Source organism: Lolium rigidum, chromosome 1 (genome assembly GCF_022539505.1).
Source record: "Lolium rigidum isolate FL_2022 chromosome 1, APGP_CSIRO_Lrig_0.1, whole genome shotgun sequence".
Lineage (NCBI taxonomy): Eukaryota > Viridiplantae > Streptophyta > Magnoliopsida > Poales > Poaceae > Lolium > Lolium rigidum.
The window spans coordinates 57646695-57672853 of NC_061508.1; the positions used below are offsets into that span (position 1 = coordinate 57646695).

The following is a 26159-nucleotide window of genomic DNA, read 5'->3' on the forward strand; positions in this document are numbered from 1 at the left end:
CTACATCCCACCGCCATCAACCTTCAACGTGCTTCTTGACTCCTCATCGGTTCGATTAAACCTTGGTTTCTTACTGAGGGAAACTTGCCGCTGTGCGCATCACACCTTCCTCTTGGGGTTCCCAACGGACGTGTCAACTACACGCATCAGAAGGGCCTTTCTTTTACTTTATGTTGAGTCAGTTTACCTACTTCCTTCCATCTTAGAAGCAAACACTTGTGTCAACTGTGCATTGATTCTTACATATTTGCTTATTTGCATTCATCATATTACTTTGTGTTGACCATTATCTATGAGATATGTATGTTGAAAGTTGAAAGCAATTGCTGAAACTTAAATCTTCCTCTGTGTTGCTTCAATGCCTTTACTTTGAATTTATTGCTTTATGAGTTAACTCTTGTGCAAGACTTTTGATGCTTGTCTTGAAAGTACTATTCATGAAAAGTTTTGCTATATGTCATCTATTTGTTAGCAACTATAGATCATTGCCTTGAGTCACCGCATTCATCTCATATGCTTTATAATAGTATGATCAAGGTTATGTAAGTAGCATGTCACTACGAAATTACTCTTTTTATCGTTTACCTACTCGAGGGCGAGCAGGAACTAAGCTTGGGGATGCCGATACGTCTCCAACGTACCTATAATTTCTGATGTTCCATGCTTGTTTTATGACAATACTTACATGTTTTGCTTGCACTTTATAATGTTTTTATGCATTTTCCGGAACTAACCTATTAACGAGATGCCGAAGTGCCGGTTCCTGTTTCTCGCTGTTTTTGGTTCCAGAAAGGCTGTTCGGGCAATATTCTCGCAATTCGACGAAACGAAGACCCAACATCTTATTTTTCCCGGAAGCATCCAGAACACCGAAGGAGAGTCGGAGAGGGGCCAGGGGCCACCACACAACATGGCGGCGCGGCCCCAGGCCTGGCCGCGCCGACCTACTGTGAGGGGGGCCCAGGCACCCTCCAACTCCGTCTCTTCGCCTATATAAGCCCTTTCGACCTAAAAACGCGATACCAATTGACGAAACTCCAGAAAGACTCCAGGGGCGCCGCCACCATCGCGAAACTCCGTTTCGGGGGACGAAGTCTCGTTCCGGCACCCTGCCGGGATGGGGAAGTGCCCACGGAAGCCATCTCCATCAACGCCACCGCCTCCATCATGCTCCGTGAGTAGTTCCCCCATGGACTACGGGTTCTAGCTGTAGCTAGTTGGTATTCTCTCCCCCATGTACTTCAATACAATGATCTCATGAGCTGCCTTACATGATTGAGATTCATCTGATGTAATCGGTGTTGTGTTTGTTGGGATCCGATGGATTGTTACATTATGATTAGTCTATCTATAAAGTTGTGAAGTTATTGTTGCTGCAATCTTGTTATTCTTAATGCTTGTCACTAGGGCCCGAGTGGCATGATCTTAGATTTAAGCTCTATACTTATTGCTTAGATTGTATCTACAAGTTGTTTGCACATGTCTATGTCCGGAACCAAAGGCCCCAAAGTGACAGAAATTGGGACAACTAGAGGGGAAGGCTTAGATATGAGGATCACATGTTTTCACGGAGTGTTAATGCTTTGCTCCGGTGCTCTATTAAAAGGAGTACCTTAATTTCCGGTAGATTCCCTAGAGGCCCGACTGCCACCTACTGGTAGGACAAAAGATGTTGTACAAGTTTCTCATTGCGAGCACGTATGACTATATATGGAAAACATGCCTACATGATTAATAATCTGGATGTTCTGTCTTAATGCTATTTCAATCCTATCAATTGCCCAACTATAATTTGTTCACCCAACACTTGTTATTGGAGAGTTACCACTAGTGTAGATAGCTGGGAACCCCGGTACATCTTTCATCATTATATACTCGTTTCTACATGACATTCGAAGTAGTATCAACTATTTTCTGGTGCCATTGCTCTCATATTACTGCTATTGCTCTTGTGTTACTGTTACTACTGCTCTCATATTACTGCTGCTTTCACATCACCCCTGTTACTAGTGCTTTTCCAGGTGCAGCTGAATTGACAACTCGGTTGTTAAGGCTTATAAGTATTCTTTACCTCCCCTTGTGTCGAATCAATAAATTTGGGTTTTACTTCCCTCGAAGACTGTTGCGATCCCCTATACTTGTGGGTTATCAAGACTATTTTCTGGCGCCGTTGCCGGGGAGGCATAGCTCTACTCATAAGTTCACCTGGGGAGTACACTCTACCTCTCTCTCTGTTTTATTTTATTTTGTTTTGCTTAGTTTATTTCTGTCTAGTATTATTTTGCTTAGTTCACTTTTGCTTAGTTTCTTTTTGTTTTGTTTTACTTTTCTCATATACCCAAAAATCCATAAAAATTTGAAAAACCTAAAAATTAAAAAACTGCTATTATGGGAGAACCTACAACCTATTTGGAGCTTATAGAATTATATAATAATTATAGAGAATCAAGAACGGGAAAAGTTATGAGTGTTGTGATAGAAAAATTGAATATAATTGCTAAAATCTTGCTTAAACGCCATGATATAAACTGTTGCTCTCAACAGGATACTAAACATCTTAAATTTCAATGTGGCTTTAGTGAGGAAGTTTTAATTAAGAGCTATAATTGGAATAGCTATATTCATTTTGGGTTCGAAGAAGTAGAACAATTTGTTTTGTTTATGGGAGCTTCTGAGATCGAATCCTTCATTGCTAAAAATTATGAAACTTGTGTTGTTTGTAAGGACCTTAAAGATTATGTCTCTTCTATTCTTAATTTTTGCATAGAAAGCTATAGTGATAATCCTTATATCATTGATTATAAAGAGAGACTCATTAATGCACAAGAATGCACTCACAATTTGCGGGAACCAGTGGAAGAAGAAATTGATGAACCTGAAAGCTCATTGGATCAAAAAGAGGAGGAAATTGATGAACCTGAAAGCTCATTGGGTGAAAAAGAAGAGGAGAGTAATGAACAAAAGGAGGAAGAATGGATTAGCTACCCATGCCAACCTTCTAATGAGAGTAACTCTTTATCTCTTACACTATTTGATTGTCCTTCATGCTTACCAAAAGAGGATGAATGTTATGTTCCTGTGGATTCTCTTGAAATATTCCCTATGAGTAAAACTTGTGAGAATAATTATGCTCCTGTTATTTATGATAATCCATGCTACTTTGATAAATCTTATGATAATGCTTTGTTTGTGCCTGATGTCGAAATGCATGGTACTAAAGAGTTTTGCTTGGCAAATGTTTATGATAAATCTCTAGATGATGGTCCTATGTTACTTGATAATATTAATTGTACTACTAATGAAAATGGGATTGGACAGTTCTTGACTTTATCTATGAGTCCCATATCTTTTGAGATTGATCAATCATCTTGTTACATTATTGATAAAAGTGGGTTTGAAAGTTTTAATCCTATTATTTTTGAGCTTGATAAAAATTATATGTTTATGGATCATGAAAAACATGCTGTATGTGATAGTTATGTTGTTGAGTTTGTTCATGAAGCTACTGAAAATTATTATGAGAGAGGAAAATATGGTTGTAGAAATTTTCATGGTACTAAAACACCTCTCTATATGCTTAAAATTTTGAAGTTACTCTTGTTTTATCTTCTTATGCTTGTCACTTTGTTCTTCATGAATTTATTTGTGTACAAGATTCCTATGCATAGGAAGTGGGTGTTATCACCAGAATTTGACCGAGTCAGAGGTGGGCCGTGATCAAGATAGATTTGAAGAATATGCATGGAAGGAAATACGTGAATCGGCCTTTTATACCAAGTTGGGCTTAATTGCCCGTGTATCTGTAACATATTAGATCGCATCTTAGTTTAGAAGTTAGAATCTTACTCGTGCACGGTTTGGTGTACACCCACATTAGAAAGTCCCCGGACTATAAATATGTACCTAGGGTTTATGGAATAAACAACAACCAACGTTCAACCACAAACAAATCTCGGCGCATCGCCAACCCCTTCGTCTCGAGGGTTTCTACCGGTAAGCATCATGCTGCCTAGATCGCATCTTGCGATCTAGGCAGCACAAGCTCTGCCCACGTTGTTCATGCGTTGCTCGTACTCGAAGCCTTTTTGATGGCGAGCAACGTAGTTATCTTAGACATGTTAGGGTTAGCATTGTTCTTCATATTACATGCTTTCGTAGTGCAACCCTTGCATGTCTAGCCGCCCTTACACCTACCTTAGGTGTAGGGGCGGCACCCCGCTTGATCATAGTTTAGTAGATCTGATCCGTTACGATTGCTCCTTGTTCTACAAGGATTAGTTTAATATCTGCAATAGTTAGGCCTTACAAAGGGTTGGAGGATCCAGCGGCACGTAGGGTGGCGTTTGCTGGCCCTAGAAAGGATGTTCCGGGGATCAACCTCGTGTTGGTTTTTAGGCCCAGTCTAGGATCGGTTTACGGTCACCGTGCGCGAGCGCGAGGCCCAATCGTGAGTAGGATGATCCGATTATGTGGTGAAAACCCCAGATCGTCGTAGATCTCATCAGCTTTACCTTGATCAAGCAGGACCACCATATATTCGGACACCTCGTCTGAATCATGGGTGGATCGGCTCTTTGAGCCGATTCACAGGACAACCTGAGAGCCGATCGAGGCTCGTATTTAACGTTTACGTGTGTGCCCTGCAGGAAACTAAGCGAGGCATCATCCACACCTTCCCGACCAGGTATAGGTCGGGTGGCACGCCCTTGCGGTTGGCATCGGCGCGTGCGACCAGGGAGGCTTTGCGGGCCGTCGCTCCGAGGGACCGGGGCCAGCCGCAGCCCTAGTTGTTCCCGGCTCTACCGTGTTGCCCGTCTCCGCCCGCCGGGGGGTTTCGACGTCAACACATTCCGGCACGCCCGGTGGGACAGTCTTCGACATCCACAACATCGCCATCTACATCCGAGATGGCGGAAGACACTCCGGTCACGTACGAGGATCCGCCTCGATGAGCTCAAGAAGAAACATGACGAGATCAAGGCAACCCTCGAAGCCGAACTCATCGGCTCCTTCCACCGAACCCGCTCCCATGGCGTCGGGTGGAAGGGTTTCACACCCGAAGGCGCGCTCGATGGAGTGGACCTGTCCGCCCCATCGAAGAACGCACCAGGTCGCCGCGGCAGGAGATCAACTACATGGTGGCTCATTCGCTGCACCGCCACTCGAGAGCCTCGGTGAACACCTTGGAGCGTGTCGCTCCGCGCGTCGTCAAGGAAATCATGAGTCACCGGTACTCCCCGTCGGGACCGGCTCGGGGACTTTCAAAGGAGAGATGCCGCTCCGGCCCCGGCCCGTTCGCATGGGCAGCACCGGAACTGCCGACCTCATCGGCATACGTCGTCTACAAGATTGGTGGTGATCCCAGTGACTACCAATTCCTACCTGAGGCACCCAAGGAGATCCCGCACGGATACGCGTGCGCATACGTACCTGACTGCAACGCCTGGGCGCTCTCGAACCAGGCTGCAATATCAGGGGCCTCTGGAACAGCAGGAGGAACGTCAGGAGCCGATCCTGAGAAGCAATCGTGGCTGGCTAAGTACGCCACTCCGACGAACCTCCAAAGCCCAGCTCCTGCAGTTGGCTTAGAACCAGAAAAGCAAGCATGGCTGGTTAAGTATGCCACCCCGGCGAATCTTCAGGGTTCGACACCTACGGCCATCACAGCGGATCAGATTTGTGCAATTCTGAAAGATCAGTTCGGCATGATGCCGAAAAGGAAGGCGTTCGGCTACACCAAGCCGTACCCCAACAGCTACGAACTGATCCCGCTGCCACCCAAATATCGGCTCCCGGACTTCACGAAGTTTAGTGGATCAGATGGTTCCAGCTCCATCGAGCATGTGAGCCGATATTTGGCACAGCTGGGCACAATCTCGGCGTCAGACGAGTTGCGCGTGAGGTTCTTCGCACAGTCCCTCACAGGATCGGCTTTCGGGTGGTACACATCGCTACCACCGAACTCCATCCAGACTTGGAAGCAGTTGGAAGAGCAGTTCCATGAGCAGTATCACTCAGAGGCTTCCGACGTTGGCATTGCCGATCTAGCGCAAGTACGGCAGAAGCGCGGGGAGACAGTGGCAGAATACGTCCAACGCTTCAGGACCATTAGGAACCGATGCTTTTCGGCTCATATAAGTGAAAAAGAAGCAGTCGAGTTGGCGGTGGTGGGTCTCTCATCATCAATCAAGGACGTGGCCTCCCAGCGTGACTACCCTTCGTTGGCACACATGGTGCAAAAGCTGTCAGCATATGAACAGCGCCACCCAGATGTTTACCAGGACAAATTCAAGCGGGTGGTGACTGTGGTTGAGGCAGACGAAGATGAAGGTGCCATGGGAGATCAGGAGGTAGCAGTGGCTGAATGGACTCGAGCGACGAGGCCCCGTGACCTGCAAATGGGTGAAGCCACAAGGCCCTCCAAAAGGGTTCGACTTCGACGTGACCAAAACTGAGCAGATCTTTGATCTCTTACTCACGGAGAAGCATATAAAAGTACCCGAAGGCCACAAGTTCCCCACGGTGCAAGAGCTGAACGGAAGGCCATACTGCAAATGGCATAACACGTTCTCCCACACCACCAACGACTGCAGGGTGTGGCGGCAGCAGATCCAAATGGCGATAGAAAACGGACGGTTGATTTTTAACCAATACGCCATGAAGGTCGACACGCACCCTTTCCCCGCCGTAAACATGGTGGAGTATGCTTGCCATGGAGGGTGCCAGCCGGGTTTCCTGTGCAATATCAACATGGTGGATCTTGGACACCACGCTGGCAAGGATGGAGATGAGGGCAGCTGCTCTCATAGCAAAGATACAGAGGAAGCCGCTCCACGCGATCGGCTCCGCCAAGACGGCAAGCGCTACGTAACAGAGGGAGAAGTGAAGAACATAAGATATCAGCGACCTCTCTCTGATCACCTCCTCAACAAATATGTGAGTCAGTACGACCAACGCCGACGGTCAAGCGATGATGATGAAAGAGATCGTCTGGCTAGAGAAGCCAGAAGACATCGTCGGCATAGTCGCGATGAGGAGGAGCACGAGCGTTGTGCCAAGGAAAAGGCAAGGGAGCAAGACGACGAGGACAGGCACTGGGATTGCCCCTTCTTCAGGCACTGCTGGGATTCAGGAATGAGCCGATTGCCAACAATCGGCAACTGCCCAGAATGCAACCGGAAGAAGAAGGAGGCAGCCAACGTGTCCGTGTTCGAGCGCTTAGGACCTCTCCCGCCACGGAGCAAACGAGCTGAGTCCCCTCGGTTGAAAGATCTCGAAGATTCGGAAGACGAGGGAGAAGAAGAAGACAGGTATCACCGGCCAAGGTGGTGCCCCGATGGACTCGGCCGTTCCCGAAACGCGGGGTTCAACGATTACGCGGCCCGGAAGAAGCCGAGAGGTTATACTTGCATACATTGAGGAAGGCAAGGCCTCGATTCGGCTGCGAAGGTTCAGCGAACCTTGGATGAAGAGGGTCGTCCACGGAAAATGGAGTGGCGCCCCAAGCAAAGGAAAGCCGATGATGAAACATCGGCTGGCACAAACATGGTGCTTGTTCTTCCCACAAAGCTTAGTGCTCCGCGATTTCACGATACACTCAAGGCGGACGACAGCAAGCGCACCAACATGATAAAGTCAGAGATTGGGCTGGTTTTGTCTACCGGCCTGAACGAGTAGCAAGAGCACATCAATGAGCAAGCATGACGAGGCTGATCCTTGTGATCGGCCCCAAAAAATTTATGAAGGGACATCACAAAACCTTCACCGAGCAAGCAACGTGGAGGCCGATTCCAGCAATCGGCCAAAATTATCCTCACCCACCATTCTCGCTCGGGTTCAACATGTTATCCAACAGAGCCGATACCATCAATTCTCTTGACAGAATCGGCTCGGGGGGGGCACCCAGGTGGATAAAACATGAGGATATGCAATGGAAGCGTCTCATCCTTTAGTGATGGGTATTGGAGCATGGGGGCCAATGCACAGGTCGGCCGTAAAAAAAGAAGAATTCTGAAAATTCGAAAATTTTCGAGCACAGCCGATGCAGCAGACATCGACTTAAGGGTATGAAAGCCGATGCACGAAGGAGGTTTTTAATGAAAGAACTCCTCAATGGAGTAGTTTAAGGGCTCGGATCCTCTTTTCAAGGACAAGGTCAAGAGCAGCCTGGACGTGCGGATCAGGTCAAGGATGGATTACATTAGATCCACCAAAGGAAAGGAGCCGATCTGGCCGGCAAGAACTGAAGAAACTCGGGGGGCAGCTCACCTTGAAGGCTCTCTGCTTTGAGAAGCCGATTTATGTTCAGATCGGCTGGCTCCGCATAAGAAGTTCCCTCAGACATGATCAAGCCCAGGTCCATACAGCTACTTGGCGTATCCTCGTCTCTGTTTTGTCTTGGCTGAGACTCGGGGGGCAACATGCCTGGTAGGTGCCCTGTTTTTGAGAGCCGATTGGAGTTACCTCGGCTGTCACTGCATCATGATCTTCTCAGGGAAGAACTGGGAAGGAAAAGCCGTCGTCTGGTACGAGGATTGGACCGTGCTGGTGCTGCAAGAAAAGGAAGAGACTGGTTTCTCAAATTAGCCGATGAATAGTCATCGGCTGCGGGACTGCAAAACGCCACGGTCGAGAAAAACAATAATAGCCCGATTCGTTACTATCGGTCTTGGTGTGGCAAGCGGGGAGGATGGAAATTGGATTAATGAAAGGAGAAATTGGAAGAACAATTCTCATTAGTTCAAAGGAGCAGCTTTACAAGAAGAGCCGACGGCTCTCAAAAGAGGGATCTAGTGCCTAGTGCACTGCTATCGCTAGTCCTACTCTACTAGTCGTCGCTGTCCTCATCGTCGCCGTCGTCGAGGTCGTCGGCGCTGCTCCCGGAAGCTCCTCGCCGCCGCTGCCCCAGCCGTCGGCTGGAGCTTCCTCCTCCTCCTCCTCGTCATCATCATCATCCTCGCTATCCGCCCAGCTGCGGAAGCGCTTCGTTGGAGGATACCCAATGGAGGAGGAGGAATCATCTTCCTCCTCCTCATCTTCTTCTTCCTCATCGTCATCATCGTCCTCGCTGTCCGCCCACATGCGGGAGCGCTTCTTCGGCGGAAGCCTGACGGAGGGGGAGGCCTTGGTCCCCTCCGCTTCTCCTCCCTTCTTCTCCTTGTCAGAGGAGATGGGGTGCGCCCCGGAGCGGGGATCGTCCTCTTCCTTGTTCTTCGGCAACGGTTGGAGAGAGAGGCCTGAAGCGGAGGAGGAAGAAGAAGACATGGCTGCAGGGGAGAAGGGTTTTTTGGTTTGGTGAACAGAGTAGAGCAAGGGGATGGAGTGGTGAACCGTTTGGCACAGATAAATAAAGAGAGTGTAGTGGAGATTTAATGCCATGACGGTTCTCGAGGACGTGATGCCAAGATTGACAATTCATACAGAGAAGCCCAGGAGACGAGGCGTAATGATGGAAGATTCTGCGGCAGTTCTGCTCTGCCATGACATGACCCGACGAGAGAAAGCGTAATGATTTTGGAAATGTCATTTCCAAAACCAGGGGGGCATGTGTTATCACCAGAATTTGACCGAGTCAGAGGTGGGCCGTGATCAAGATAGATTTGAAGAATATGCATGGAAGGAAATACGTGAATCGGCCTTTTATACCAAGTTGGGCTTAATTGCCCGTGTATACGTAACATATTAGATCGCATCTTAGTTTAGAAGTTAGAATCTTACTCGTGCACGGTTTGGTGTACGCCCACATTAGAAAGTCCCCTGGACTATAAATATGTACCCAGGGTTTATGGAATAAACAACAACCAACGTTCAACCACAAACAAATCTCGGCGCATCGCCAACCCCTTCGTCTCGAGGGTTTCTACCGGTAAGCATCATGCTGCCTAGATCGCATCTTGCGATCTAGGCAGCACAAGCCTGCCCACGTTGTTCATGCGTTGCTCGTATCGAAGCCTTTTTGATGGCGAGCAACGTAGTTATCTTAGACATGTTAGGGTTAGCATTGTTCTTCATATTACATGCTTTCGTAGTGCAACCCTTGCATGTCTAGCCGCCCTTACACCTACCTTAGGTGTAGGGGCGGCACCCCGCTTGATCATAGTTTAGTAGATCCGATCCGTTACGATTGCTCCTTGTTCTACAAGGATTAGTTTAATATCTGCAATAGTTAGGCCTTACAAAGGGTTGGAGGATCCAGCGGCGTGTAGGGTGGCGTTTGCTGGCCCTAGAAAGGATGTTCCGGGGATCAACCTCGTGTTGATTTTTAGGCCCAGTCTAGGATCGGTTTACGGTCACCGTGCACGAGCGTGAGGCCCAATCGTGAGTAGGATGATCCGATTATGTGGTGAAAACCCCAGATCGTCGTAGATCTCATCAGCTTTACCTTGATCAAGCAGGACCACCATATATTCGGACACCTCGTCTGAATCATGGGTGGATCGGCTCTTTGAGCCGATTCACGAGACAACCCGAGAGCCGATCGAGGCTCGTATTTAACGTTTACGTGTGTGCCCCGCAGGAAACTAAGCGAGGCATCATCCACACCTTCCCGACCGGGTATAGGTCGGGTGGCACGCCCTTGCGGTTGGCATCGGCGCGTGCGACCAGGAGGCTTTGCGGGCCGTCGCTCTGAGGGACTGGGGCCAGCCGCAGCCCTAGTTGTTCCCGGCTCTACCGTGTTTCCCGTCTCTGCCCGCCAGGGGGTTTCTGACGTCAACAGTGGGTTAGACTTAAATGTGTTTTGAACATGCTTTTTGATGCTCTCCTTTGCTTCAACTCTTATTTCTTGTGAGTGCATCATTAAAATTGTTGAGCCCATCTTAATGACTATAAAGAAAGCACTTCTTGGGAGATAACCCATGTGTTTATTTTGCTACTGTTTTGTTGTGTTTTGGAAGTTGATACTACTGTAGCAACCTCTCCTTATCTTTATTTTATTGCAATGTTGTGCCTAGTGAAGTCTCTAATAGAAGGTTGATGCTAGATTTGGATTTCTGCGCAGAAACAGATTTCTTGCTGTCACGAATTTGGGTATGATTCTCTGTAGGTAACTCAGAAAAATCTGCCAATTTACATGAGTGATCCTCAGATATGTACGCAACTTTCATTAGTTTTGAGTTTTCTGATTTGAGCAACGGAAGTACCTCTTAAAAATTCGTGTTTACTGGTTGTTCTGTTTTGACGGATTCTGTCTCTGTTTTTTGCATTGTCTCTTGTGGACTTTAAGTGAGGCTTTCTAGACGTGGAGAGCTGTAGCTAATGTTTTATTTACTTCTTGCAATGTGTCACTACAGGGCCAAGGTGGATTAAAGTTTTTTGAGTACTAACCCCTCTAATGAAGTTTATGAGAAGTTTGGTGTGAAGGAAGTTTTCAAGGGTCAAGAGAGGAGGATGATATATGATCAAGAAGAGTGAAAAGTCTAAGCTTGGGGATGCCCCCGTGGTTCATCCCTGCATATTTCAAGAAGACTCAAGCGTCTAAGCTTGGGGATGCCCAAGGCATTCCCTTCTTCATCAACTTATCAGGTTTCTTCTATTGAAACTATATTTTTATTCGGTCACATCTTATGTGCTTTACTTGGAGCGTCTGTGTGCTTTTATTTTTGTTTATGTTTGAATAAATTCGGATCCTAGCAATCCTTGTTTGGGAGAGAGACACGCTCCGCTTTTTCATATGAACACTTGTGTTCTTCGTTTTACTTTTAACGTTCAATGACAAAAGTTGGAAGCTATTGCACTTGTTGCTATTTGGTTGGAAAAAGAAAATGCTTCATATTGTCTTGGATAATTTGATACTTGGCAATTGTTTTGAGCTCTCAAGTAGATCATGATTAATCTCTTGCATCATGTAGTTTGAACCTATTAGTGGAGAAATACCGTAGAGCTTGTTGAAATTGGTTTGCATGATTGATCTCTCTAAGGTCTAGATATTTTCTAGTAGAAGTGTTTGAGCAACAAGGAAGACAATGTAGAGTTTTATAATGCTTGCAATATGTTCTTATGTAAGTTTTGTCTGTACCGGTTCATACTTGTGTTTGCTTCAAACAACCTTGCTAGCCAAAGCCTTGTACTGAGAGGGAATGCTTCTCGTGCATCCAAAACCTTGAGCCAAAACCTATGCCATTTGTGTCCACCATACCTACCTACTATATGGTATTTTCTGCCATTCCAAGTAAATACTTCATGTGCTACCTTTAAACAATTCAAAACTTTATTATCTCTTATTTGTGTCAATGTTTTATAGCTCATGAGGAAGTATGTGGTGTTTTATCTTTCAATCTTGTTGGGCAGCTTTCACCAATGGACTAGTGGCTTCATCCGCTTATCCAATAATTTTGCAAAAAGAGCTGGCGCGGGGTTCCCAGCCCCCAATTAATTAACTTTCATTAATAATTCTCTTCACGTGTTTTGCCCTGATTCATCAGTAAGCAACTTAATTTTGCAAATAGACACTCCTTCATGGTATGTGAATGTTGGAAGGCACCCGAGGATTCGGTTAGCCATGGCTTGTGTAAGCAAAAGGTTGGGAGGAGTGTCAACCATAAATAAAACTAAAGTACATGTGTCAACAAAAGAGAAGAGGGATGATCTACCTTGCTGGTAGAGATAACGTCCTTCATGGGAGCCGCTCTTTGAAAGACTGTTTGGCAAGGGGGTTAGAGTACCCACTACCATTCGTTGACAACAACAAACACCTCTCAAAAACTTTACTTTTATGCTCCCTATATGATTTCAAAACTTAAAAAGCTCTAGCACATGATTTAATCCCTGCTTCCCTCTGCGAAGGGCCTTTCTTTTACTTTATGTTGAGTCAGTTTACCTACTTCCTTCCATCTTAGAAGCAAACACTTGTGTCAACTGTGCATTGATTCTTACATATTTGCTTATTTGCATTCATCATATTACTTTGTGTTGACCATTATCTATGAGATATGTATGTTGAAAGTTGAAAGCAATTGCTGAAACTTAAATCTTCCTCTGTGTTGCTTCAATGCCTTTACTTTGAATTTATTGCTTTATGAGTTAACTCTTGTGCAAGACTTTTGATGCTTGTCTTGAAAGTACTATTCATGAAAAGTTTTGCTACATGTCATCTATTTGTTAGCAACTATAGATCATTGCCTTGAGTCACTGCATTCATCTCATATGCTTTATAATAGTATGATCAAGGTTATGTAAGTAGCATGTCACTACAGAAATTACTCTTTTTATCGTTTACCTACTCGAGGGCGAGCAGGAACTAAGCTTGGGGATGCTGATACGTCTCCAACGTACCTATAATTTCCGATGTTCCATGCTTGTTTTATGACAATACTTACATGTTTTGCTTGCACTTTATAATGTTTTTATGCATTTTCCGGAACTAACCTATTAACGAGATGCCGAAGTGCCGCTTCTGTTTTCTGCTGTTTTTGGTTCCAGAAAGGCTGTTCGGGCAATATTCTCGGAATTCGACGAAACGAAGACCCAACATCTTATTTTTCCCGGAAGCATCCAGAACACCGAAGGAGAGTCGGAGAGGGGACAGGGGCCACCACACAACATGGCGGCGCGGCCCCAGGCCTGGCCGCGCCGGCCTACTGTGAGGGGGGCCCAGGCACCCTCCGACTCCGTCTCTTCGCCTATATAAGCCCTTTCGACCTAAAAACGCGATACCAATTGACGAAACTCCAGAAAGACTCCAGGGGCGCCACCACCATCGCGAAACTCCGTTTCGGGGGACAGAAGTCTCTGTTCCGGCACCCTGCCGGGACGGGGAAGTGCCCCCGGAAGCCATCTCCATCAACGCCACCGCCTCCATCATGCTCCGTGAGTAGTTCCCCCATGGACTACGGGTTCTAGCTGTAGCTAGTTGGTATTCTCTCCCCCATGTACTTCAATACAATGATCTCATGAGCTGCCTTACATGATTGAGATTCATCTGATGTAATCGGTGTTGTGTTTGTTGGGATCCGATGGATTGTTACATTATGATTAGTCTATCTATAAAATTGTGAAGTTATTGTTGCTGCAATCTTGTTATGCTTAATGCTTGTCACTAGGGCCCGAGTGGCATGATCTTAGATTTAAGCTCTATACTTATTGCTTAGATTGTATCTACAAGTTGTTTGCACATGTCTATGTCCGGAACCAAAGGCCCCAAAGTGACAACTGGAGGGGAAGGCTTAGATATGAGGATCACATGTTTTCACGGAGTGTTAACGCTTTGCTCCGGTGCTCTATTAAAAGGAGTACCTTAATTTCCAGTAGATTCCCTAGAGGCCCGGCTGCCACCGGCTGGTAGGACAAAAGATGTTGTACAAGTTTCTCATTGCAAGCACGTATGACTATATATGGAAAACATGCCTACATGATTAATAATCTGGATGTTCTGTCTTAATGCTATTTCAATCCTATCAATTGCCCAACTGTAATTTGTTCACCCAACACTTGTTATTGGAGAGTTACCACTAGTGTAGATAGCTGGGAACCCGGTCCATCTTTCATCATTATATACTCGTTTCTACATGACATTGGAAGTAGTATCAACTATTTTCTGGTGCCATTGCTCTCATATTACTGCTACTGCTGCTGTGTTACTGTTACTACTGCTCTCATATTACTGCTGCTTTCACATCACCCCTGTTACTAGTGCTTTTCCAGGTGCAGCTGAATTGACAACTCAGTTGTTAAGGCTTATAAGTATTCTTTACCTCCCCTTGTGTCGAATCAATAAATTTGGGTTTTACTTCCCTCGAAGATTGTTGCGATCCCCTATACTTGTGGGTTATCAAGCATCTTGTTAATAGGTTAGTTCCGGAAAATGCATCAAAACGATATAAAGTATGGATAAAACATGTAGATATTGTCATAAAATTAGCATGGAACATAAGAAATTATAGATACGTTTGAGACGTATCACCGGCGTCGACCCGCCGGACCTGGACGCCGACCGCGAGCCAGACGAGGAGGAGGATGGGTCCATCCTCCTCGGCATCCAGGAACTACCGTGCCGGCGCGACACGGTAGCCGCCACCGGCGGCGGCATCCCCAGGACGGGGGTGTTCCCGCCCTCGATGTGCGCGAGCACATTTGCGAGGTTGCGGCCAGGCGCGCTCCACCATCGGCGGTGGCCGGCGGCGTTGTTCCTTGCCGGAGGAGGAGGAGGGCCGTCGTACGCCGCGAGTTCGCGTTCATACCTTCGCCGGAAGAACGCGATCCACGATTCGTAGTTGTCGGGGAAGAAACGTGGATCCGCGCGCTGCTCGTCACTGAGAGTGACGAGCACCTCGTCGATCGCCGCTTCGAGTGCGCCCCCACCTGTTGGCGGCGGCGGGATCGGCACGCCGCCTGCGCTCAGCCTCCATCCTCCCGGCGCGCGGAAGTCCGGCGGCGCCGGGTAGCCCGCAGCGTGGAGGAGCCGTCCCTCCCATTGGTGGAGAGAGCGGCGGCCGAAGCCGTTGTTGGCCGCACCGTCGTTCGCCATTGCTGGTTCGTTCGAGTTGGGGGAAGATTTGGGGGAAGGCGAGCGAGGTGAATGCGGGGCAGACGCGGTAGTTCGGCGATAAATAGAGGTAGGCGCGCGTGAAACCGAGGCGACGGCATTAACTCGCCGCGTGGAAGCTACGCGGCCGGCGAATACTGACCGGCGGCAGGCTTTTACAGCGCGCGGAAGACGATGCGATGAGGACGATGATCGGTGTCTCTCGCCGACAAGTTGGGGCCACCAGACGCGCGGGAAGTTTCCTCGACGTTTCGTGCGCTTTCGTTTCGTCCGGAGTCCCTGAGCGCTCCCCGGGGGGCCGGGGATGGCGTGGGCTCGCCGGATGAATTTAGGCCCAAATCCGGACGAAATCGAGGAACCGGGGGCGCGACTGGACCGAATAACGCCGTCCGGATTGGAAAAACATCGCTCGGGACCTAGTCGGGGAGACGAGTGGGGATGCTCTAAGACCCATCCAGAGAACGCTGGATGGAAAAAGGAGGGGTAGGATGTCACTTGGCGTTAATGCAGGGCGAGCTCAGTTGGTACATTTGTAAAAACACCCTTACAATGGCAACATACAGTTGATGTCACTAATTCACATTCCAGAGTGTGTGTTTGTGGCTAGGATTATGTATCACAAAGGTAACATACTAAGGGCCTCTTGATTTTACAGGATTATGAAAACATATAAATAGCAAAGACGTGGGATTGTAATGTCATGCGCATTCATATCATACATAATTTTAGGTTGTTTGATTGCATCACATACAGAAAAAAAGGCTTGGGTGAATGCAAGCTTTGTTAGGAGTCGTCAGGAAAAAATTTCATAGTATTATCAACTTCAAAATTTCTATGAAATCCCTTGAACCAACAAGACCCTGAAACATATTGTTGATCCAATGTTTGTCCTAACAAATTGTAGTAGTTTCTTCGACCTAAATTAATTTAGGCATCCAGAAAAAACTGCAATATAGTAGAAGTAGTGATAATTTTGAAAGGGAAAGAATAAGGTGTGAACAAGAAGGCAATCAAGCTCGTGTCAGTCCCCAAGTGACAGTGAGGGCGAACTCTAGCGACCACGTCACCAGGCCACATTTCCCGATTTCTCCATTGTCACTACCGGCTTAAGCCGCGTTGCCGATCGGAGATGCGGAATCTGGGCGGCGGTCCGAGGTCCTCATCGGCGAGCACTGAGGTTAACGAGGCAGAGGCAACCGACTTGGCTGACCGTTAGGGAGGCCGACTCGGACGGGTGTGGAAGAGGTGGACACAAGCGTTGTGTCCCGCGGGTCGCAAGCGGGGGAGCAGAAGGACGGTTATGCGGTGCGACACCGGTGGATGATCTCGGCGGTTGCGCAACATCGGCGTGGCCAAGGGCAGGGGTGCAGCCGGCCGACGCAAGTGTGCTTGGGCCGGTAGGAATTAGGCACATGGGCTGGATTAGCTTCTTTGACCAGATTGTACAACCTAATGTTATTTTTTTACCAAGCTAAATGAGCTGCTCCCGAGCTAGGTGAACTCCGCTCGTTTAGCTCGAACTCATTTAAGGATAAAATTTGAAACTCGGCTCGACTTGTTTTACATCGAGTTTGAATCAAGGTGTGCCGAGTCGTGAGTTACTCGTTTACCTCACGAGTTTCGAGTTTTATTTTAGGCCTAGTGTCGGGGGGACTTGGCACGTCATGTGAGTTTGGTGTGTGTTGGCCCTTCGGGTTGGTTTTGTTGGCTCGCAGCTGTGGGGGAAGGAGGGCCATCGCTGCGATGCTTGGCAAGTTGGTGGTGGCTAGGAGAAGACGAATGGTGCCGATGCGGGTGTTGCATCCCCCGTCTAGTGCGAGGAAGATGAAGAAGGGATGCCATCACGTTTGGCTTGCTAGTGAGGTGCAGAGAGTCGTGGAGGCAGAGGCAACAAGGTGGAGTGGTGGCTGACCGGAGCTAAGCTTGTAAGTATTGTTGCGGCTGGAGTCATCGACAACAGCTCCTATGAGCGATGTTCCCTTGTTGGAGGTGTGAACGTAGCAGCTCCCAGCTGCCTTTTGCTGGAATGCTCTAGGGAAACCCTAGGTTTGGTCTTCTAGATCGAATCGAACGATGGTGACGCTACTCGGTGTCGTGTTCCCTCTTTGGGGGCATCGTCTTGGACGAGGATTCTATGATCCGTGGCTAGCGGGGGTGTGCGACAGTGAGTACCAGGAGCCCCCCCCCCCCCCCCCCCACACGCGACGGGTCAGCCGATTTGGTCTCGCTCATGGGTACGAAGAGGCACATGCCCTCCTCTTTTGCAAAAATGTCATCCCTCTATAGCGTAGACGAGGTTGGGGAAAGGTATCATGGAAGATCAAGACGATGCGCGATGGTTTTTAGTGAGCACTACGAGCGATGGGACGCTGGAATAGCTCGCCTATGTGTCTTTTGTTTTCCACCTTCCAGCGTTCTGTATGTGTTTGGTGCTTTAGGTGCGGCTTGCCGCTGTTTAGGTTTTGTGCCGATTTTTATTTACTTAATAAACCAAACAGAATCCTCAGCACTCGGAATACCAAAACTGATTCGCTCCCGGAATGTATAGCATATATTTAAAAAACGTAAAAAATTTAGGATTTTTTTTGGCATGTAGAGGGACATGCTCTATTTCTGCACCTAACGTTCCACATAAAACCTACAATCTTTGTGCCTTGTGTGAGAAGATAAATAATGCCTCGAAAAATAGACTATTTTAACACAAATAATTTGCTTTTTTTTACACAGGGAGTAAAATATATCAGTTTTTTTTGAAACAACTTTGTAAGCATGTAACATGTCAATATATACACGAGACATTTTTATTTAATTTTATTTGACACTTATAAATATATATGTTTAAAATAAGTGCATATGCACCGAATGCAGAAACACCCTGCCACAATCCAAAAAAAAAAAAACACCCTGCCCCATAAAAAAGAGAAGCAATAATCCAAGAAGAGAAAAGACATGTTTGACTTGCTCTCCAAGCGAACAAGCCCTGGGATCCGCAATCAGCATTGTAAAAGCCAAAGTGAGAAAATAAAATAAAAGAGAAAGTGAAGAGCAGCCTGAAGAAGAAAAGGGAAATCAAGACCTGTGTAGAACCGCCACCTCGCCGCGAGGAAGAAAAAAAATGCTCGCCCGAACCCTCACCGGCCGCCTCCTCCGGCCCCGCTTCGCGCCGTCGCTCGCTGCCCTCCGCGGCTACTCGTCCCGCGCGTCGGCGCCGGTCGCCGCCACGGACATCGCCATCGACGAGGACACGCCGCGGCCCGCGTCCCCCGTCGGGGTCGGCGCCGCCGCCATCGCCGCCACGCTGCCCACCGTCCTGCAGCCGCGCGTGCTCATCTACGACGGCGTCTGCCACCTCTGCCACCGCGGTGAGCAACATCCGACCTAGCCCTAGGACCCTGGGTACCATTTGGCTCGAGCCGCCGGCTAATTTGGGGGAACGATTCGCGTTCGGTGGCACTCGTTTGCTGTGCCATTGGATTTCTTGCGATGGCGAATCGTTCGCGATTTTTTTTGCAATGCAGGGGTGAAATGGGTGTTCAAGGCAGACAAGCACGCCAAGATCAGGTTCTGCTGCCTGCAGTCCAAGGCCGCGGAGCCGTACCTGAGGCTGGTCGGCATGGACCGGGAGGACGTGCTGCGCCGCGTGCTCTTCATCGAGGGGCCTGAGGCCTACTACGAAGGCTCCACAGGTTAGTATGCTCCTGATCAGATTCGCGGAGCAGGCTCTGTGTTGTGTCAAGAAAAGATTGGAGATTTTCATTTTACGGCGCTGAGAGTAAAACTAACATCACCCTGAGACAGGGTCAATGTTTAAAGGTGGGAATTCTTGTCATTTTCTGCAGAAGGCTAACATGAGAGCTACTTGAAATCTTAGAGTTGATTTTTATTTCAGTACCATCTAGTACAAAATATGTTATTGGTCATAATTTATCACTTGGGAGCCATCACCTGCCCCTTGTTGATTCTTGAGTCAGGCCAATTGACTTATCTGTAGCTAGGCTTTTGAAGGATACACAAGCACCTTACTTATCATAGAACTCATCTGTATTTGTACTTCAGCTGGTTCGCTGAAATTATTTCATCTGCATGTTTATGCTATATTTGCACCGCCCCTTATTCAACCTAGTTTTTTGCAATGATAAGCAACTGTTTTTTGCTCTCCTGCACTAGATTGTGTAAAATGTGTTTGGTCTATAAAATGCATAATAATAACATTATAAACTGTAGTTCTATCAGTCCTTGAGGCATCACAAAATTCTGAAAGTACAGAGAGTTTCAGATTTTTATATGCATGTCATGCAAATTGCAAATTATGAACAGAGCTATACTGTGATATAATGGCATGAAACAAAAACACACACACCCACACAGTTCATAAAATAAACAATTAAAGTACAGTTATTTCATTACTGTTGATCGTCTCAGTTCTCATGGCACTAACCATTTTCATATTTTTGGTTGCAGCTGCGCTGAAAGTTGCATCATACCTGCCTCTTCCCTACTCGGTGTTGAGCTCCTTGCTGATCATCCCCGTACCACTACGTGATGCAGCCTATGACTACATTGCAAAGAATCGGTACGATTGGTTTGGCAAAGGCGATGAATGCCTAGTCACCAAGGACCAGGAGCTTCTCGAGCGTTTCATTGACAGGGAGGAAATGCTTGGTGGTGGTCCCAGCAATAGCTCTTATTGATCACAGCTTTTGCTGTCAATGTTTGCTTCTCAGTTCGTGCGGTAGGCGTAGGCAAAGAAAACAATGTAAGTAATCTTCCCATCTATGTAGGGCGATTATGATTAGTTCTAAAAGAAGCCTGGAACTTCAGCTCCGTTCTCAGTCACCGACAGTGGCTGGGATGCAGCATATATGGCAACATCTGTCAGATGGTTTCCAACTTTGCGTGCTAACTTTAGAGGGTTAACGTCTAGAGAAAGAGAGGAGATTTTTGGATTTTGGATTATTATCTGGCGGTGCATCAGGCTTTGAATGCCCCAACTTGTCAAGTTCCTCAAGATGTTTTTGTGGTATTTTACTGGAAATTATTATTCTGTATAAATACCCTAATTAAAGTGCATTTCTTCTTATAAATTCAGGATAACACCATAATATTATATGGTCATAGCTACCCAAGATTCTGTGGTGTATGCCTTAGGGCATGTACAATGGGGTGACGTCAACCTTCCCTTACGCTTGCCACGTAGGATATTTGCTTAGTTGGAGGAGAGAGAAGGAAGAAAGAGAATGTTGTTTTTCCTTAGCTAAGGGATGATCTCTTATGAAATAAGAGAAGACTATTTTCCCCATTGTACGACTTGTCTTCCCTTAGCCACATAATTTGCTACTAAAAATAATTAATTCTCATTTATTATAAGAAATGATAATAAGAGATAATGCATTGTATCCCTAATATTTATCGTCTTCTCGAGATGACGTGGACTACTAAGAGAAGACATGTCTTCTCTACCATTGTACATGCCCTTATTGCACATAATCCTAGGTCTTATGGTTTTCGAAAGTCATTCTTCAACCAATTCCCACTCTGGCTGACATGATAATCCAACGTAGAATACGCTTTGTACCGCTGATCCATCCACCTTGACATGTTGGCAGCAAAAACAAGACTGCTCATCTAGCGGCATTGTATCTGGGACTGGTTGTTTAGCTTGAATATCAATTACTCAAAAGTTTGGTTATCTTAATCCTATAAAACACAGGATTATGAAACCTCTACCTTTGCAGTCTTCCGCATCACAACTTAACAATCATAACACACCAGATTTTGTGAAATAAAATTACTTATGTGTTCACCTTTTTATAAATGCTTGACATTTATTTAGTAGAAACATCGGCACAAAGTCGCCCCTGATACAACCCAGAACAACATCACAGAAAGTTTGAGATCACACCTTGTGATAGATGCTCATGCAAACATCGTGTACATTCAAGGCAAAGCGGTTGTATAATACAAGACTTGTGCCTCATGAAGAACATTCTCCGTACTGTTTTACAATACAACAAAGGGAACAACAACTATATACGAGCCCACCAAACTACATTTTCTACACAAAGTTTTGGAAACAGTTACCCGCTGGTCTACAGTACAAGGAACAGAAACAAAACTATACAGGTCCAGCAAACTACATTTTCTTCTGAAAGGTTTAGGGTACTATAACTAGAGATTTCGTTCATGGGGTTCCAACCAGGGGAATCCAAGTGTGTCAAACACATCCTTCTCCTCATGACAGTTAACTATAGCTTCTGATCTCCCCGCCTGTAAAATTCACGATAAATGAATAATGCAGACAAAAAAAAAGACTGATCTGTAATGACGAAAAAACAAGTACATGAACGTACGCGCTTTCCACCACTGCTCTGTGTGGCAAGATACAAACCAGTATCATCAAGCACGTAACCTTTGGATTCTGCTAATATTCTTAATCTGCATGTTTTAATTGCAAAAATTATTTCAGAAAATAAAATGTAGTTTTTCAGAACCTATGTAGCTTGAAATCGTACCGTCGGTTTAGAACATCATTTCCAGTCCAAGCAAGCAGTCCGAAGGCATATCTGTTCCTTGGGTATACCTGTCAACACCGAATGACAGATATACCTCATTATCAGCAGATAATTACTATATATTAATGTCATTATACAACCTATTGTACATGGCGAAGCCACACATCATGTACGCTGATAGTTCATATCATTGTTATTAACAAGGTGTCATGGTGTTAATACAAAATACTGGAGTTGTTAATTTCTACAAACATAAGACAAGTAAATAGCAATACACATAGCCGTAACAAAAAAAAGAACCTATACCAAATGAATTTTGTTCTTCTTCTCCAAAAGAAACAAATTATGCTAAAATAAGAATAAAAATGCCAACATAACTGAATTTCCTCCCACTGGAATCACTCCATACCTTCAGGTCAATACGGTGCCGCAGCTCACGTCCAGGATATGTGCAAAGACCAAAATATGTATCAACCCCACAGTCAGTTCCCTGCATTTCATTGAGGAATGTTAGTTAATCAAAATACTCTTAACACAATGTCTCAGGAAGTTTAAAAAAGGACCTTACTAAATATTGTCATTTTCTCACTTATTATCCTACTGGATTCCTATCTATAGGCTTTCTCTTCCATTTAATCTATCTTCCTAAATCCTGTGAAATTGGTGTCTACTTACCTCAATACTGTGTATGCTAAAGATAAGATCCTCCCTCAAAAAACTCATGTCCTTTAACCTCTGAACAAACTTCGGCAGAAAACCTACATGACTGCAAAAGATTGTAAGGCCCCATACATAACTTGGTACTACCAAATTATCATTGCATAAACATGAATTGACATGTATATAATTGAGAATAAGTCACAAAACCAAACTTGCAAGTTACAAGAATGAGCTGCTAACAATGGTAAAAAATTGCTGTTCGGAATGGTTTTGAGGTTCTCTTTTTTGCCCATTTTCACTTTTCCTAGTTATTATTGAATTCAATAGAATATTATAGCATACACCGAAAAAGGGATTCTCCCAAAACTTGAATATAAAATCATGACATGATTTTTCAGTTCAAAACCTGTACATTTTGAAGTCAACAACTTTTGCATATGCTTTGAAGTATACCTTTCACCATCAGGATGAGTAATAACGATATCCATGTCCCCGCAAGAAGCTTTTCCACGCCTGTATGATCCTCCACATACGATTATCACCTCCAAATAAGGATCACACAGTAAGAATTTTAGAAGTAACTACAGGAAATGATTGGCTTATTTTAACAGCTTATGTGTGATGCAGAAAAGTAGTTCCTCGAAATTGTCAATGTAACTCACTCCAGGCAAGATATCCTTCCCAACTTCTTGCAAAAGCTTCTCCATCTCACTGACCTAGATAAGCAAATAAGGTAACATGTGCAATGTTGTATGGCACAAAGCTAGCAATTAATAGCAAACAATTCCACGAATTACATACCTCATGCCGAGGGATTCTTTGTTTGATATCATCAAAAAACTTCAGGCCTGTCCTCTGAGCATATGTAAGTGAGTCATCTTTTTGAAGATCATCAAGAGTACGATATCCTTTATCATATAACTTAAGAGCAGTTGCAGGACCAACACCCCAAACTTCACCAAATAGGTTGACAGCCCCCACCTTCAAAATTATGTACATCTATTCTCAGGACATACAACAGTATAATGCTTAAGAATGTAGTCCTTGCTCAAATCAGGTTACCTTTTCATCATTCTCAAAGTGTTCCAACTTGGAAAGCTTCCCTGTTGTTACTATTTCGTTAATCTGCATATACAAATTGCTTAATAAAATCACTACCAAAGAGACAGCAAATCAAATGATGAATGCAAAATCAATCCTTTTCTCGGAACTTCTATGGCCATACTCCTATTGGGCACATAATTGATGCAACAATTCGTTCAGCATCATTTGACACTTCTAGATCTTATTTTACAAGCTCAAATGCCACCATTTTTTTGTAAGTAAAAAAGGCAAAGGCAGTACATAATATACGAAAGAGTATTAGTTTATTTTAACATTGGAAAGTCTGAGATATACATCTTGGCTTGATAAAATAGTGAAAGAGATGCGCACTACACTAGCAGTAACCAACAAACAGTAAGAAATGATAGAATAAGACATACATACATGGTCTTTCAAAGATTTCCCTATGGTAGGGAGGTTTTTAACTTGGTCGGCACTTTCTATTTTGAATGGCAGTTTCTCGATTACAGGAATGGCCTTGTAATAGCTAAATGATCTCCGGTCATCTCCGAGGGCTTCAAAAGGAAAATGATTTGCCACAGCAAACAACAAAGAATGAGAAAATTACTATGTGCAATGAGTCAATGCCCTTACCTCTATATATGTTGATAAGTTTTCCAAAAATCTCAGTGATGTTCCTGTTGAGGTCTGGCGGAGTATATGTTGTGGGTTCTCCAGAAGAAGCTTCCTGGTTGTATAACTAATGAATTAGCACGCACAACAGAAAAAACCTCTTTTATGCAAAAATGAGATGAAGCCCAGTAATGGAATGTGAAGACCTCCAAATTTCTGCTCCATAGATAAAAATTAGAATAGCCATAAAGTTTACTCGATAAAAGGATAACAGAGCAGAATTCCAATACTCAGGCATGTAATAATATTTATCTTCTGTTGCCTCACTGTGAATAAACTTCAGCAAACTAAACCAGAATGTATGTGCCAAAATAATCAAATTTAAGCTTTACAGTAAAGATGGTTCAGGGAATTGGCTAATCAGTTCACGATTATATACCTCTGCATCAAATGTAGCCTGAGACCCTATGGTATCCTTAGTATCTCCAGAGCTACTTTGGCTACATGCAATTTGGTTAGGCCCCTTTTTGACACCTGAACCTTCAGGTACAATTGTGTCTGGATGTTCTCCGGTCGCCATCTCCTTCTTCCCATCCTGTCCACTAATTTCTTTGTGATTCTCAGATGCCATTCTGCTCCTCTTCGCAGGATTTGACGCACCTGTATCTCCTGCACCAGATGCCTTTTTGGGCTTAAATTCCTCTTCATAATTAATGGTGAATTTGTGCTCAGGCAGCCTTTCGCCAGCCTTGAGGCACTCCTCCAGCCAATCGAAAGACACCGTGCTCTGCGATCAAAATCCAATCTTTGTGTGAGTACATGCACCTTCAGAACGCTTTTTAGGGCATGAGCAATGGGGGCAGTAACATGTGACCGCCCCATCCAATCCATGTAGATATTCCTTGTGAAGCTACCGTCCAAACTCATCATCAATTAACGCTAGGCAGTCTCTTCACCCAACGTTGGCAGCCTTTTCTGTCTCATCTCTCTCCTCCTTTTCCCTTGCTTTTTTCATGGAGCGGCGGCCTCCCCTGCAGGAGATCACTTGGCTCTGCAAGCATACGACTTTTTCTGACTCTCTTCCACTTCAGCTAATCGTCCTACGTGGATCTGTGAAGCAGCGGTCCAGCATGGAGCGTTGGCCATGCCCTTATACTGGCAGGGTTATTTGATAAGAAATGCCGCACATACTTTGGCAAGTGCCCAAAAACGGAGTCTTTCAGAACTGAATGCAGGTTAGGACAGAGTAGGGGAATATAGGGTTGTAGGAGCCAAGAGGGGTCAGGGAGAGGAGGGATTACCCCGCGGAAGCGATGGAGCCAGGCGGCGTCGAGCTCCCGGAGCAGCGCCTTGGCGTCGGCGGCGAGCACGTGGTTGAACGTGGCGCCCTTGGCGGCCTTGTGCTCCTGGACGCGGCCCCCCATCTGCACCAGCTTCTGCTTCCACACCTGCACCACCGCATCCGAAATCTAAGCGCAAATGGAAGCGCCAGCTAGAGCAAATCGAGGGGAGCGGAAGTGGGGAGCGCGACCTCCAGGCGGCGGGACTGTACGCCGTGTGGGACGAAGAAGGCGGACACGCCGCGGAATATCCCGTCGGGGTCCGCCGGCGGGTTCGCCGGCTTCCGCTTTGGCGCCATCCAGACCTTCGCCGCGCGCCCGCGCCGTCCTTCTCAGGGTTCTGAGGTTTGGAGGTTTAGCTTGTACTGTTTTTTTTTAAGGAAGGTTGTTGTCCGCTGATACGGATGAGTAAGAACAGTGGCAACTTCACAAGGAAACCAAATTCAGCAAGCACAGGCCAGAACCAACTCTGAATATATCCGCTCACAT

General features: G+C 45.9%; 2 protein-coding genes across 2 annotated transcripts; one reads left to right on the forward strand and one right to left on the reverse strand.

Moving 5' to 3' along the window:
- Positions 1-18596: 18596 nt before the first annotated feature.
- LOC124673622 (uncharacterized protein YuxK-like) lies at positions 18597-20250 on the forward strand. The gene is made up of 3 exons (XM_047209672.1): positions 18597-18843; positions 19000-19167; positions 19943-20250. The coding sequence occupies exons 1-3, from the start codon at positions 18597-18599 to the stop codon at positions 20170-20172; spliced, it is 645 nt and encodes a 214-aa protein (XP_047065628.1). The 3' UTR covers positions 20173-20250.
- Positions 20251-21460: 1210 nt separating this feature from the next.
- On the reverse strand, positions 21461-25969 carry LOC124708371 (DNA polymerase lambda-like). Its single transcript, XM_047240049.1, has 14 exons — positions 25862-25969; positions 25632-25778; positions 24770-25117; positions 24352-24445; positions 24142-24272; positions 23716-23778; positions 23455-23634; positions 23316-23369; positions 23107-23195; positions 22669-22759; positions 22403-22483; positions 21994-22061; positions 21832-21916; positions 21461-21748 (listed from the first exon to the last, which is right to left on the reverse strand). Exons 1-14 carry the CDS (start codon positions 25967-25969, stop codon positions 21650-21652), a joined length of 1638 nt encoding a protein of 545 aa, XP_047096005.1. The 3' UTR covers positions 21461-21649.
- Positions 25970-26159: the final 190 nt, after the last annotated feature.